The following is a 16030-nucleotide window of genomic DNA, read 5'->3' on the forward strand; positions in this document are numbered from 1 at the left end:
GTTATCCCAGTAACACAACATTGTTACTCACAGCTTTCGATGTGTGGAGGTACTGAGAAACCATCTCTCGTTTGATGGAGATGTCTTTCGCCCGCAGAGGCCGCTGCTTCTCGTCATTCAAGTTCATATCCACCTGGGGGGGGGGGGGGGGGGGGGGGGGGTCGTAGAGTGAGCATCCCAAAACAGCCTACAGTTCACACACACTCGGTACACACTCATACACATCCTTTCTCTCTCACCAGCCTCTACAGAGTCAGTATCTGTGTGTTTAACCCTCTCTCTCACCAGCCTCTACAGAGTCAGTATCTCAGTGTTTAACCCTCTCTCTCACCAGCCTCTACAGAGTCAGTATCTCGGTGTTTAACCCTCTCTCTCACCAGCCTCTACAGAGTCAGTATCTCGGTGTTTAACCCTTTCTCTCACCAGCCTCTACAGAGTCAGTATCTCGGTGTTTAACCCTCTCTCTCACCAGCCTCTACAGAGTCAGTATCTCGGTGTTTAACCCTCTCTCTCACCAGCCTCTACAGAGTCAGTATCTCGGTGTTTAACCCTTTCTCTCACCAGCCTCTACAGAGTCAGTATCTCGGTGTTTAACCCTCTCTCTCACCAGCCTCTACAGAGTCAGTATCTCGGTGTTTAACCCTCTCTCTCACCAGCCTCTACAGAGTCAGTATCTCTGTGTTTAACCCTCTCTCTCACCAGCCTCTACAGAGTCAGTATATCTGTGTTTAACCCTCTCTCTCACCAGCCTCTACAGTCAGTATCTCTGTGTTTAACCCTCTCTCTCACCAGCCTCTACAGAGTCAGTATATCTGTGTTTAACCCTCTCTCTCACCAGCCTCTACAGAGTCAGTATCTCGGTGTTTAACCCTCTCTCTCACCAGCCTCTACAGAGTCAGTATCTCTGTGTTTAACCCTCTCTCTCACCAGCCTCTACAGAGTCAGTATCTCTGTGTTTAACCCTCTCTCTCACCAGCCTCTACAGAGTCAGTATCTCGGTGTTTAACCCTTTCTCTCACCAGCCTCTACAGAGTCAGTATCTGTGTGTTTAACCCTCTCTCTCACCAGCCTCTACCGAGTCAGTATCTGTGTGTTTAACCCTCTCTCTCACCAGCATCTGTTCGAAGAGTTCCAGGACGTATTCGTCAGGATGGTCATGCAGCATGGTCTCCTGGGCAGGCACCTCGTAGTGGACAGCGCTGGAGTGGCGCTGAGCAGGTGCATGAGGCTTCTCCTTGTCCTTCTTCATCCTCATGCTGGTGAAACGCTCCAACTGCAGGGGGTCAAATGCCAGGGGTCAGAGGTCACGCAGGGTCATATTAGGGTTATTCCAGATCAACCTGACCCCTTGGATTGGATAGGTCAGGGCAAGGTCAGAGTTGATTTGGGATTGGGCATCAGACTCCAGTGGACGTTCAGACATCATGGACGACTAAATATCACTGTGAAACACCTTGGCTGGAGCTGACAGAAAGCTGACATTCATGTGTGAACAAGATGAAACAGGATCAGAGTGACATGAACATCAGTTTCCTCCAAACAGTTGGCAAGGACATCTGATCCTCCTTCATCTCATTCTAGTGTACAGAGTAAAACACTAATTATTGTACAGAGTAAAACACTAATTATTGTACAGAGTAAAACACTAATTATTGTACAGAGTAAAACACTAATTATTGTACAGAGTAAAACACTAATTATTGTACAGAGTAAAACACTAATTATTGTACAGAGTAAAACACTAATTATTGTACAGAGTAAAACACTAATTATTGTACAGAGTAAAACACAAATTATTGCCTGTATAGCTGCTGACAGTGTGAAGATGACAGCGCAGGGACACCAGAGCACTGGTAAGTAGCTGCACAATGACACAGGAGCAGTGTGAAGCATGGATGACCCACTAGGGTTAGGGACATGCTATGTTCACAAACAAAGGTAGCTGGCAAGCCACAAACAAAGGTAGCTGGCAAGCCATGTGCAGAGCTAATTAATTATACCCCCCCCCCCCCCCCCAACATCCACCCGAGACCTAACCTTTATTTAACTAGGCAGGTCAGTTAAGAACAAATTCTTATTTACAATGCAGTGCCTTAGACAGACCACTGAGGGGAGCCAGGGAGGCAGGAAGGTAACATGTGCTGTCCAACATGTGTTGAACCAACCAGGGTGAGTAGCACACAGACAGCTACATGGCTGTGTTATTATGGGGTGTTAGTGTTGGAGGGGCAGGGGGTTAGAGGTGGGCTACAGGGTAGCGTGACATGCAACCAAGACAGTCAGATCACTGAGACAATGTTGGATCGCACACAACCTACCTCATCAGGAAACAGCCGTTTGATATTCTGTACAGAGGGGAGTGGGGGGAGGATGGGAGAATGAGGGAAAGACAGAAAGAAATGGGGAGATCAAACAGGAGAAAAGAGGGACAATGAGGTAGATGGGGAGATAGAAGGGACAAAAACGGGAGGGAGTGGGAGAGATGAAAGGATAAATTAGGATTAGGCTGGATAATCTCTATGAGGTCATTATTAGGGCATTGATCACAGTAGCACAGAGGGGAATGTAGGCTACAGATAGATCACGATCACTCTACAGGATCACTTCAGTAAACACTGACTGTTACACATCACACTGGATCAATATTCAACATGTATATGGAGATTAGCTCACTAATTCCTCTGGTAACAAGTTATGGATCATCTGAAACTTTCTAACAGGCTGGGATTGATATTATAAGATTCCAGATTTTGACAGGTTTATGGCAGAATCACAATACATTTGCAATTGCACATTTTTGCCAAAAGGTGTCAGGCTACACCAATGAATGTCCTGGTGATGGCAGCATCTCACGTATTACCACTGTCCAACACCAGGGGGTGCTGAAGATTACACAGACACACAAAAGATAAAGCTTGTGGGAAAGTTGCTCACTTCCAGCACAGTTGAAAAATATGTAAAATAGAAAACTGGATGGTCTTCAGAAATAAATGAGAGGGGTTGAGGGTAGCTGAAGGATGGGACAAAAAAAAAAAACGATTGTAAAATATACTGTATAATATATTGTCTTGGCTGTGTGCTTAGGATCTTTGTCCTGTTGGAAGGTGAACATTCGCCCCAGTCTGAGGGCCTGAGCGCTCTGGAGCAGGTTTTCATCAAGGGTCTCTCTGTACTTTGCGCCATTCATCTTTCCCTCGATCCTGACTAGTTTCCCTGCCACTGAAGAAGATCCCCACAGCATGATGCTGCCACCACCATGCTTCACCGTAGGGATGGTGCCACCACCATGATGCTGCCACCACCATGCTTCACCGTAGGGATGGTTTCACCACCATGATGCTGCCACCACCATGCTTCACCGTAGGGATGGTGCCAGGTTTCCTCCAGACGTGACACTTGCATTCAGGCAAAATAGTTCAACCTTGGTTTCAACAGACCAGAGAACCTTGTTTCTCATGGTCTGAGTTCTTTAGGTGCCTTTTGGCAAACAGGCAGGCTGTCATGTGCCTTTTACTGAGGAGAGGCTTCCGTCTGGCCACTACCACACAAGGTTCTTGGTCACCTCCCTGACCAAGGCCCTTCTCCCCCGACTGCTCAGTTTGGCCGGGCGACTAGCTCTAGGAAGAGTCTTAGTGGTTCCAAGCTTCTTCCATTTAAGAATGACGGAGGCCACTATGTTATTGGGGCCCTTCAATGCTACAGAAATGTTTTAGTACGTGTGGTGTGTGTTTATATAGAGGTTTGGACACACCTACTCATTCAAGGGTTTTTCTTTATTTGTACTATTGTCTACATTGTAGAATAAAAGTGAAGACATCAAAACTATGAAGTAACACATATGGAATCATGTAGTATCCAATTTTTTTAAATATAATATATATATATATATATATATATATATATATATGGGAGATAGGAAATGATGCATGTAATGACATTGATGGTAGTCAATCTATCTGCAATATTAAAGCTGATCTACCCCCCCCCCCCCCCACTCTCACTTTAGTTTTTTCCAAAAGGAAAAAAGAAAAGTTGCTAACTCCCTAAGGATGCATTTCTCAAGATATCAGCACCTATATGGTAGGCCTAATACTCCATTGGAATAAGCCACAAATGAGATACACGGTCTCTATAACTGTGCTTCCAAACATTCTATCAAACATATCTTTATTATCCCAGAGACCAATTATTTTAGTCCTGGTTCACAGCAAATGATAAGTCAAAGTACAGTAATATACATTCCACATATTCTCCAGCATCTGGAGCCAATTAGCAACCAGCCAGAGACTGGGGGTCAGTGGTCAGAGAACACACACTGACCATCACAACCCTCCTCTACGGTTTTATAGTCATCCTTCTGGAGAAGACACAGAGGCACACACACACACACACTACACGCTCACTTTAGTTTCTTTCACAGGTTTCAGTGATCAGCTCTCTTCAACAGAAAAAGGTTACATTAGCCTACCCATTCTCTCTCTCACTTCCCCCCTCTCTCAATGCTATGCAGACAAGGTCGGACAGCACACCATCTCAACATCTTCAATCCCTCCATTCCGCCTTCCCTCCCAGTCTCTCCCTCTCTCCTGAGCCACCCAGCTGATTGGACCTGGGCCAGAGTGACAGGGGAGTCTTTTGTTGATGACTTTCTCTCTCACATTGAGATTGGCTGGGATGGCTGAGACCAAAGACTATAACCCTCATCATAGACCTAAATGGCTGTGTCTGCAGCTAGACTGAATAGGAAGCCCCCTGTGTTGTGTCTGTAACCTTCTGTTTCTACGGTATTGGGCTGATATTAGCTTGTGCCTTAAGGAGTGTTCAGTCTCCATGGCTGTTATTTCTTACAGGGTTCATACACATCTTGACAGATGGAAATGTAGGACTTTTACATGACTTAACTTTTAAATGTAACTACATGTAATCTATGTAATCCTCTAAAGTAATTATTTATCATGAGAGGACCGTAAACAAAAATGAATACTGCTGCATACGCCAAGAAAGGTTAAAACCTCACTGTTCTGCTACAAATAGTTATAAATTGCTGAGGTGTAGTCACTTTTGAGGATACAAGCTCAAGTACACAGTACAAATATGATATGAAAATGAATGATGTTTTATGACATCGTTCCTATTCAACAAAACTGTACGAATAACGCTTGAAATGACATATGCTTTCCAAGTATAGAATAATCTAATTATAAAGCCACTAACTACAACATTTCACCTTCCTTATAACTGTAAAATGCATTTGTGTATGTTTAGTGTGAGCATATTTTCTAAAAAAGTCTGAACACCTGATCCTACCGTTGTGAAAGTCACACAGTTCTGGCTTGGCTCCTGAACTAACTACACCAGAACCAAACCGGACGTCCGGCATCATGCACAAATAGATTTTGTCCCCTCACACCAAACACGACACACAGGTTGAAATATCAAAACAAACTCAACCAATTATATTCATTTGGTGACAGGTTGCATAGCATTAAACATTTACGGCAATTTAACTAGCTAGCGAATTTGTCTTATTTAGCTGGCTTGCTGTTGCTAGCCAATTTGTCCTGGGATAAAAACATTGAGTTGTTATTTTACGAGTTGTTATTTTACCTGAAATGCACAAGGTCCTCTACTCTGACAATTAATCCACACATAAAACAGTCAACCGAATCGTTTCTAGTCATCTCTCCTCCTTCAGGCTTCATCTTCTTTAGGCAATATATGGCAGCAATGCAGACGCTCGTTGGCACGCGCAAGCAGTGTGGGTGCAATGATTGAATAACACGTATGTGTATATTTATTTTTGCGATGGTCGCGCATGCGACACGTCCGGTTTGGGTAGCGTGTTAGGAACTCGCCTTTCACCTCATATCAATCACAGAAAGTGTTTTTCTTAAAAATCAATTAAGTATTTTAGATTAATGCTATAAATCAATTTCTGAATGTGTTATATTGATTAAACCGATCTGTCCTGCTGCGCTACGATGTAAGGATCGCTGGTATGTGCTTTGTCAAAGGCTGTGGTTCAGCCAGGAGATGGAGGACAGTCGAATAACAAATTAAAAAAGTTAAGAGACACATCCCAGCTTCAAGTGGTTTCAGATTTCACACCCTACATCACACAGGCTCAAAAAATATACTTCTATGTCCGTGGGAACCAGTGTGATTGCTCAATGCAAGCCATTTTCATCTACGGTGTCCACAGATGGATTTGAGTGAAAATGACGGTCAGAACCGGTACCAGAACCAAACAGGTCCCCTAAACAGGGATTTACATTGAAGATGTTTTAACATTTCCATGACTCTCCAGGTACATATAAAAAAGTATGAGGAATGTGAAAGACAGTGGGTGGATGCTCTCTGATCCCATGTACAATGTCCTGTCATTGAGCAAGCCACTTAAACACCCCCCCCCGCAAACTAGAATATCTGTATAAAACTAAATGGTCAACCCTCAGTCTGGAGAGCCATTGGCTGTGGAGGATTTTGATCCAGCCCTGCTCAAACACCTCAGAGCCAGTTGATCAAGGTCCAGTTGAGCAGCTCATTTCTAAAATGGGGTTTGTTTGAGGGGGACAGGAATAAAAGCCTGCACACACATTAGCTCTCCTGGAAGATGGCCGACCACCCTTGATGAAAAACATTGCAACCAAATAATTTTTGCCTTTTTAAATAATTTGCTCATTCAACGTATCAAAGATTAAATGGCCATGGTAGGTTATAAATCTTTTTATTTATCTGAAGCAAGGCCACGCTTTCTTTAGAAATGTACCTTTTCTAGTTTAGTTATACTTATCTTGGAAGTGTTAACTTTGCATGCTGACTAGCATCTATGCAGTTGCAACGTCCATATATTGGATGCCCAAATCAACTGGAAGTATCTACAAAACAAGTTGAAGCCACTTAATACAAAAGAAAGGCTACATCTAATATTATTTTCCTAAAATTGATGTTCACGATTCACAAATTATTATTTTGATTCGATTCAATGCCATGGAACCAACTACCAACTAATTCAATGGCAAAATGAATCATTAATTTTCATCAAAAATAGTCAAAATGTCATCAAAAATAGTTTAAATGAATCATATGAAATCATTAGAAAAGTTGACTAGGGAGTTAGCTAGCTAGGTGACAAGATACTGTACGTTTTGAACTGGCTACCTAGTTAGTCAGTTCTCTATTATATTTTATAGGCCTACCAGCTGCTGCAATGTAAGTGTCATTCTGATCCTGGCAGATATTTGTATTTGATTGATGAATTGTTTAAAAACTGTGCCTAAATAAATAACAGAAATAATTAAATTAATTTCCATGACTTGTCCAAAACTTCTCCAGGACTGAAAAACACCATTTTAAAATTCCATGACCTTTCCAGGATTTTCATGACCGTACTAACCCTGTTCTTATCGGGACCTTGTGGCTTACACATTTCAAAGGAATGGAGTGGGAGTCGCCCAGCCTCCCTCAAAACACACACACACCATTACTTTGCCATGTTTTAAGATGCCACAGCCCAGTTATCAAATCTCTACATGTTATCACAAGAGAATAGAGGTCGACCGATTATGATTTTAACGCCGATACTGATACCGATTATTGGAGGACCAAAAAAGCCGATACCGATTAAAAATCGGCCAATTTTATTTATTTATTTGTAATAATGACAATTACAACAATACTGAATGAACACTTATTTTAACTTAATATAATACATCAATAAAATCAATTTAGCCTCAAATAAATAATGAAACATATTCAATTTGGTTTAAATAATGCAAAAACAAAGTGTTGGAGAAGAACGTAAAAGTGCAATATGTGCCATGTAAGAAAGCTAACGTTTAAGTTCCTTGCTCAGAACATGAGAAAGCTGGTGGTTCCTTTTAACATGCGTCTTCAATATTCCCAGGTAAGAAGTTTTAGGTTGTAGTTATTATAGGACTATTTATCTCTATACCATTTGTATTTCAGATACCTTTGACTATTGGATGTTCTTATAGGCACTTTAGTATTGCCAGTGTAACAGTATAGCTTCCATCCCTCTCCTCGCTTCTACCTGGGCTCGAACCAGGAACACATCGACAACAGCCACCCTCGAAGCAGCGTTACCCATGCAGAGCAAGGGGAACAACTACTCCAAGTCTCAGAGCGAGTGACGTTTGAAAAGCTATTAGCGCGCACCCCGCTAACTAGCTAGCCATTTCACATCGGTTACACCAGCCTAATCTCTGGAGTTGATAGGCTTGAAGCACAGCGAAGAGCTTCTGGCAAAACGCAGGAAAGTGCTGTTTGAATGAATGCTTACGAGCCTGCTGCTGCCTACCACCGCTCAGTCAGACTGCTCTATCAAATCATAGACTTAGTTATAACATAATAACACACAGAAATACGAGCCTTAGGTCATTAAAATGGTCGAATCCGGAAACTATAATTTCGAAAAAAAGACATTTATTCTTTCAGTGAAATACGGAACCGTTCCGTATTTTATCCAACGGGTGGCATCCATAAGTCTAAATATTCCTGTTACATTGCACAACCTTCAATGTTATGTCAAATTAGGCGGCCCAAACTGTTGCATATACACTGACTCTGCGTGCAATGAACGCAAGAGAAGTGACACAATATTACCTGGTTAATATTTCCTGCTAACCTGGATTTCTTTTAGCTAAATATGCAGGTTTAAAAATATATACTTCTGTGTATTGATTTTAAGAAAGGCATTGATGTTTATGGTTAGGTACACATTGGAGCAAGGATACGCACCGCATCGATTATTTGCAACGCAGGACACGCTAGATAAACTAGTAATATCATCAACCATGTGTAGTTAACTAGTGATTATGATTGATTGATTTGATTGTTTTTTATAAGATAAGTTTAATGCTGGCTAGTAACTTACCTTGGCTTCCACTGCATTCGCGTAACAGGCACACTCCTCGTGGAGTGCAATGTAATCAGGTGGTTAGAGCGTTGGACTAGTTAACTGTAAGGTTGCAAGATTGAATCCCCCGAGCTGACAAGATAAAAATCTGTTGTTCTGCCCCGGAACGAGGCAGTTAACCCACCGTTCCTAGGCCGTCATTGTAAAAAAGAATGTGTTCTTAACTGACTTGCCTGGTTAAATAAAGATTAAATAAAAAGGTGATTTTTTTTTTTAAATACACTGCTCAAAAAAATAAAGGGAACACTAAAATAACACATCCTAGATCTGAATGAATGAAATATTCTTATTAAATACTTTTTTCTTTACATAGTTGAATGTGCTGACAAAATCACACACAAATTATCAATGGAAATCAAATTTATCAACCCATGGAGGTCTGGATTTGGAGTCACACTCAAAATTAAAGTGGAAAACCACACTACAGGCTGATCCAACTTTGATGTAATGTCCTTAAAACAAGTCAAAATGAGGCTCAGTAGTGTGTGTGGCCTCCACGTGCCTGTATGACCTCCCTACAACGCCTGGGCATGCTCCTGATGAGGTGGCGGATGGTCTCCTGAGGGATCTCCTCCCAGACCTGGACTAAAGCATCCGCCAACTCCTGGACAGTCTGTGGTGCAACGTGGCGTTGGTGGATGGAGCGAGACATGATGTCCCCAGATGTGCTCAATTGGATTCAGGTCTGGGGAGCGGGCAGGCCAGTCCATAGCATCAATGCCTTCCTCTTGCAGGAACTGCTGACACACTCCAGCCACATGAGGTCTAGCATTGTCTTGCATTAGGAGGAACCCAGGGCCAACCGCACCAGCATATGGTCTCACAAGGGGTCTGAGGATCTCATCTCGATACCTAATGGCAGTCAGGCTACCTCTGGCGAGCACATGGAGGGCTGTGCGGCCCCACAAAGAAATGCCACCCCACACCATGGCTGACCCACCGCCAAATCGGTCATGCTGGAGGATGTTGCAGGCAGCAGACCGTTCTCCACGGCGTCTCCAGACTCTGTCACGTCTGTCACATGTGCTCAGTGTGACCCTGCTTTCATCTGTGAATAGCACAGGGCGCCAGTGGCGAATTTGCCAATCTTGGTGTTCTCTGGCAAATGCCAAACTTCCTGCACGGTGTTGGGCTGTAAGCACAACCCCCATCTGTGGATGTCGGGCCCTCATACCACCCTCATGGAGTCTGTTTCTGACAGTTTGAGCAGACACATGCACATTTGTGCCCTGCTGGAGGTCATTTTCCAAGGCTCTGGCAGTGCACCTCCTTGCACAAAGGCGGCAGTAGCGGTCCTGCTGCTGGGTTGTTGCCCTCCTACGGCCTCCTCCACGTCTCCTGATGTACTGGCCTGTCTCCTGGTAGCGCCTCCATGCTCTGGACACTACGCTGACAGACACAGCAAACCTTCTTGCCACAGCTCGCATTGAAGTGCCATCCTGGATGAGCTGCACTACCTGAGCCACTTGTGTGGGTTGTAGACTCCGTCTCATGCTACCACTAGAGTGAAAGCACCGCCAGCATTCAAAAGTGACCAAAACATCAGCCAGGAAGCATAGGAATTGAGAAGTGGTCTGTGGTCACCACCTGCAGAACCACTCCTTTATTGGGGGTGTCTTGCTAATTGCCTATAATTTCCACCTTTTGTCTATTCCATTTGCACAACAGCATGTGAAATTTATTGTCAATCAGTGTTGCTTCCTAAGTGGACAGTTTGATTTCACAGAAGTGTGATTGACTTGGAGTTACATTGTGTTGTTTAAGTGTTCCCATAATTTTTTGAGCAGTGTATATATATATATATTTATTTATTTATTTTTCAAATCGGCCAAATCGGTGTCCAAAAATACCGATTTCCGATTGTTTTGAAAACGGCCCTAATTAAAATCGGCCATTCCGATTAATCGGTCGACCTCTACAAGAGAACGCCGTATGTTGGCATCACCGCAAAACACATTTCAAACACACTCGTGTGAACTGTGAACACATCCAGACACGTACACAAACCTAGGGCACATTGTTGTAGATAACATAGATGTTATCACACAGGGAGGAGCAGCATTGGCTCAAAAGGGTAAACAGTAAGCAGGGATGATATTGAAATATGTCCCCTACAGCCAGTGTCCTAGCCTCAGTGTCCTAGCCTAGTTGTCGCCAAGCTTAAAGAGTTGCCATCACACGGGCATGAAAGATGCTCTGATCTGATGTAGGCCTAGATCAGCATTTCCCAACCAGGGGTACTAGGACTACCCACAGGGGGACCTCGAGAAGAACCATGAGACCATAGGCTTACTGGTTAAAAAAGAGGTAGTTCAGGGGTACTCTGTGCAGAGCAGAATGTACCGTGGTGGTACAGTAACCCAAAAAGGTTGGGAACCACTGGCCTAGAAGTGTCAAAAATACAGTGTGACTCCCAAATGGCAACATATGCCCTATCTAGTGCACTATGGGCCCTGGTCAATAGTGCACTAGAAAGAGAATAGGGTGCCATTGGGGAAGCAGACAGAGCTGGTAATGAGACGGCTTGTCCTACTATAGTACACATTGACCTCTAGTTATGTTCTGATACAGTCGCTGAGGATGTTTACAAGCACACTAATAATAGGATATTAAACTGATTATTGCAGTAAGCCGAGTATGGAAATAGTCACATTTACTTGACACCGACAGATGTTTCACCAAGTTGGCTCAGGGATTTGAACCAGAGACCTTTTGGTTAACCACTAGGCTACTTGCCGCCCCTTACTCTGCTTATCTTAGTCAGTGAAAGGTCAAAAAAAGAATTAAGCAAAGACCTGGTTTTCAGAGCAATCTTTCAAATGATTAGGACATGTAAACAGCTTCAATTGGCAGTCCAGTGGGTTATTTGTGCATGTGCCAGCATCGGTAAAAACTGAAGTCAGTTTAGAAATAGTTTTCACATACAAGCTCATATATATATATATATGTCTGAACTCAGAATGAAATAGCTTTCCCCAAAATAACATGGTCGCTGTGGTAGAGCGTTTATTCTGATTGGTGATTTAAAAATTTTTTCTTCTTTTTTTTCTTCTTTTTTTTCTTTTTTTCCTTTTTTTTTACCAGGTAAGTTGACTGAGAACACGTTCTCATTTGCAGCAACGACCTGGGGAATAGTTACAGGGGAGAGGAGGGGGATGAATGAGCCAATTGTAAACTGGGGATTATTAGGTGACCATGATGGTTTGAGGGCCAGATTGGGAATTTTAGCCAGGACACCGGGGTTAACACCCCTACTCTTACGATAAGTGCCATGGGATCTTTAATGACCTCAGAGAGTCAGGACACCCGTTTAACGTCCCATCCGAAAGACGGCACCCTACACAGGGCAGTGTCCCCAATCACTGCCCTGGGGCATTGGGATATTTTTTAGACCAGAGGAAAGAGTGCCTCCTACTGGCCCTCCAACACCACTTCCAGCAGCATCTGGTCTCCCATCCAGGGCCTGACCAGGACCAACCCTGCTTAGCTTCAGAAGCAAGCCAGTAGTGGTATGCAGGGTGGTATGCTGCTGGCAAATCCCATCAGGAAGCCCGATTTCAGATGTCTCCATGGAAACAGGATTATTAGGAAAATGATTCTCCTTGCAAAGAATGTAAACGGTTTAAACTATTTTAATGTGACAATCCACAGTCATCGTATTATTGTGTGCATGTAACCACGCTCAGTGTGTTGACCAGGTGAATTGGTCTTCACCTCTTGCAGTGAACACTGATCTGATCGGCCTCTACTCTACAGGGCAGTTTCCGCTTACACTGACATGACACACAAAAACATACGCGCAACTATTCTTAATTAAAGCAGTCGATGCCAAATTGGTGCCATTTAACCCACAAAGCCGGAAACATCAGCCACAGAAAAGGGAACTCTGGGTAATCAGACAGGAAACAGTGTGTGTGTTTTTGTATATATCTGAGCGCGCGAGAGAGGAAATGTCCAAAAGTAAAAATATATATTACCCCACCACACAGACAGAGACAGACATAGCCTTGACCCTGGCAGGCACTCAGGACCTCAGCCTAACTCTGAGTAAAGAGAACGAGATGAGAAGAACAGGGCAACAGTCTGCGTTCCTCAGGAGACCTTCACTAACATACAGGAATATCACAAATATGCGCTCAAGCTAAAAAAAACACACAAAAACAAAATCTGTAACGATCAGTCTACAAATCACAGACACTCAACGGGTTCCCAAAGGACCATGAGTAAACAAAGGCAGAATGAATCACAGAACTAGGTGCTTGTGGTTCCTCTGAAACTTAGTAAACAAACAGAAGTCCGTGTTTAAGAACATTATGGAGTCAGGCAGCCTCTCCTCGCGCTGTCACTAGTAATGCACAGCTCCACTCACCATATCAGCCAGAACCACAAGACAACTCTGTGTGTGTGTGTGTGTGTGTGTGTGTGTGTGTGTGTGTGTGTGTGTGTGTGTGTGTGTGTGTGTGTGTGTGTGTGTGTGTGTAAGAGAGCTGTGATAAATAGAATGAGAGAGCAAGTAAGAGAAAGCTAGAGGGAGGGAGCGAGAGAGAGCTAGAGAGAGGGAGAGAGCTAGAAAATGACAGCACACAGACATTCAGTTTGACAATGATTTTACAGCCAGTGTTGGTCAGAGGCAACCTTTTTCACAGTATAGTAATGTCACAATGAGTTGAGTGAATTGAGCCAACTTACACGCCTAAGTAAATAACATCTTCAATTCATTAACAACCACATTATTTTCCTCATGATCTCATTCTCTTTCACTCTTTCCTTCTCTCTCCCTCTCCTGGACAGGTCTGACTATTTTGAGATCCTTTCTGTAGCCAGAGCATGAAACAGCAGTGATGTCATGGGAAAACTAGTGCTGGTTAGATACTTATTTAACCCCAACTCTATTTATAGTAACAAAGACGGACAAAATGGCTCTCGAAGAGTGAGAGAGACCGATGGAATGGTAGATAGAACAGGAGATTGTGTGTGTATTGTAATCTACACTTTGACTGTTGATATGGGTGCTTACTGGGTTGCCATGGCTCCCCAGGTGGAAGCTGTGCTCTGCTGAGTGATGATGTCACAGGATGGGGTTCTGTGGCAGGCCTGTGTTACCGTGACAACGTCTCCTGTTTATAGCTACAACAGGAAGTCATACTGACATACTTAAAACCTTAAGTACAGGCCTCCCGAGTGGCGCAGCGGTCTAACATGCTGACCAGACAGTCGGCGTACACCATCGTGCGCATGTTGATTTTGTCACACCAGACGCGATCAGGAAACGCAGGTTGAAATATCAAAACAAACTTGGAACCAACTAAATTCATTTGGGGACAGGTCAAAAAGCATTAAACATTTGCAATTTAGCTAGCTAGCTTGCTATTGCTAGCTAATTTGTCCTGGGATATAAACGTTAAGTTGTTATTTTACCTGAAATGCACAAGGTCCTCTACTCCGACAATTAATCCACACATAAAATGGTCAACCGAATTGTTTCTAGTCATCTCTCCTCCTTCAGGGTTCTTCTTCTTTGGACTTTATATGGCGATTGACAACCAACTTTAAGGTACATTAAGACCACCGACTGAATTGTGGACCTTAGTTCATCTTTCAATCACCCACGTGGGTATATGCTCCTAAAAACCAATGAGGAGATGGGAGGCAGGACTTGCAGCGCGTTAAAGCGCAGTATGGGTGCTGCGCGAGCAGTATGGGTGCTGCGCGAGCAGTATGGGTGCTGCGCGAGCAGTATGGGTGCAATGACTGAATAACATGTAGAAATGTATTTTGCAGCGCTCGTGCATGCGACGCGAGCGGTGTGGTAAGCTACAGACCCGGGTTAGATCCCGGGCTGTATCGCAGCCGGCTGTGACCAGGAGACCCATGAGGCGGCACACAATTGTCCCAGTGCCGTCCGGGTTATGGGAGTGTTTTGTCCCATCGCGCTCTAGCGACTCCTATGGCTGGCCGGGTCCATGCACGCTGACACAGTCGCTGATTGTACAGTGTTTCCTCCGATACATTGGTGCGGCTGGCTTCCGGGTTAAAACTTCCGGCTAGGGGGCAGTATTTTCGTTTTTGGCAAAAAAAAACGTACCCATTTGAAACTGCCTATTTCTCAGCCCCCGAAACAAGAATATGCATATAATTGTCCGATTAGGATAGAAAACACTCTAAAGTTTCCAAAACTGTCTTAATATTGTCTGTGAGTTTAACAGAACTGATATTGCAGGCGAAAACCGGAGGAAAATCCAAATCAGGAAGTGCCTCTTTTTTGAAACCTCTCTGTTCTTATGCATGCCTAACGTGCATTTAAAGGGATATCAACCAGATTCCTTTCTCTATGGCTTCCGTGTCAGTCATTAGACAAAGTTTCAGGCTTTTATTTTGAAGAATGAGCGTGAAAGATCACATTGCGTAAGTGGATAAGTGGGGGCTCTCAGAGCGAGTTGTGCGCAACAGAGAAAGGCGGCCATTGTTTCTCCCGGTCCGATTGAAAAAACAACACTCCCGGTTGATATATTATCGAATATATATTTGAAAAACATCCTGAGGATTGATTATAAAAAAAACGTTTGACATGTTTCTGTGGACATTATGGATATCATTTGGCATTTTCGTATGCGCTTTCGTGACCGCTCTTTCTGGTGGATTTCGGAGCATAACGCACAAAGCGAACGGAGGTATTTGGATATAAAAGTAAGATTTATCCAACAAAAATAACATTTGTTGTGTAACTGGGAGTCTCGTGAGTGGAACCACCCGAAGATTATCAAAGGTAAGCGATTAATTTGATTGCTTTTCTTACTTTTGTGACCAAGCTAACCAAGCTAATATAAGGCTAAGCTAATGTAGCATAGAAAGCTACACTCACAAAAGCTTGGATTTCTTTCGCTGTAAAATAGATTTTCAAAATCTGACATGATAGGTGTATTAACAACAAACTAAGCTGTGTTTTGGTATATTTCACTTGTGATTGCAGGATTATAAATATGTTTAGTAATATTATTTGACTGTGGCGCTATGCTATTCAGCGTTGCTGATGACAATTATCCCGGATCAGGGATGGGTTGTTCAGAAAGGTTAAGCGAGCAGTGTGTCAAG

General features: G+C 43.4%; 1 protein-coding gene across 1 annotated transcript in view; it reads right to left on the reverse strand.

Annotated features, from left to right (window-relative positions):
* Nucleotides 1-16030, reverse strand: part of LOC129827767 (protein diaphanous homolog 1-like) — a 177541-nt gene that overhangs the window by 131257 nt on the left and 30254 nt on the right. The window contains exons 2-4 of the mRNA XM_055888929.1: nt 2319-2345; nt 1112-1273; nt 32-133 (exon numbers count right to left, since the gene is read on the reverse strand). Coding sequence (XP_055744904.1) covers nt 32-133; nt 1112-1273; nt 2319-2345 — 291 coding nt within the window. The remainder of the gene's footprint in view (nt 1-31; nt 134-1111; nt 1274-2318; nt 2346-16030) is intronic.

This window comes from Salvelinus fontinalis, chromosome 29, assembly GCF_029448725.1.
Source record: "Salvelinus fontinalis isolate EN_2023a chromosome 29, ASM2944872v1, whole genome shotgun sequence".
NCBI classification, from domain to species: Eukaryota; Metazoa; Chordata; class Actinopteri; order Salmoniformes; family Salmonidae; genus Salvelinus; species Salvelinus fontinalis.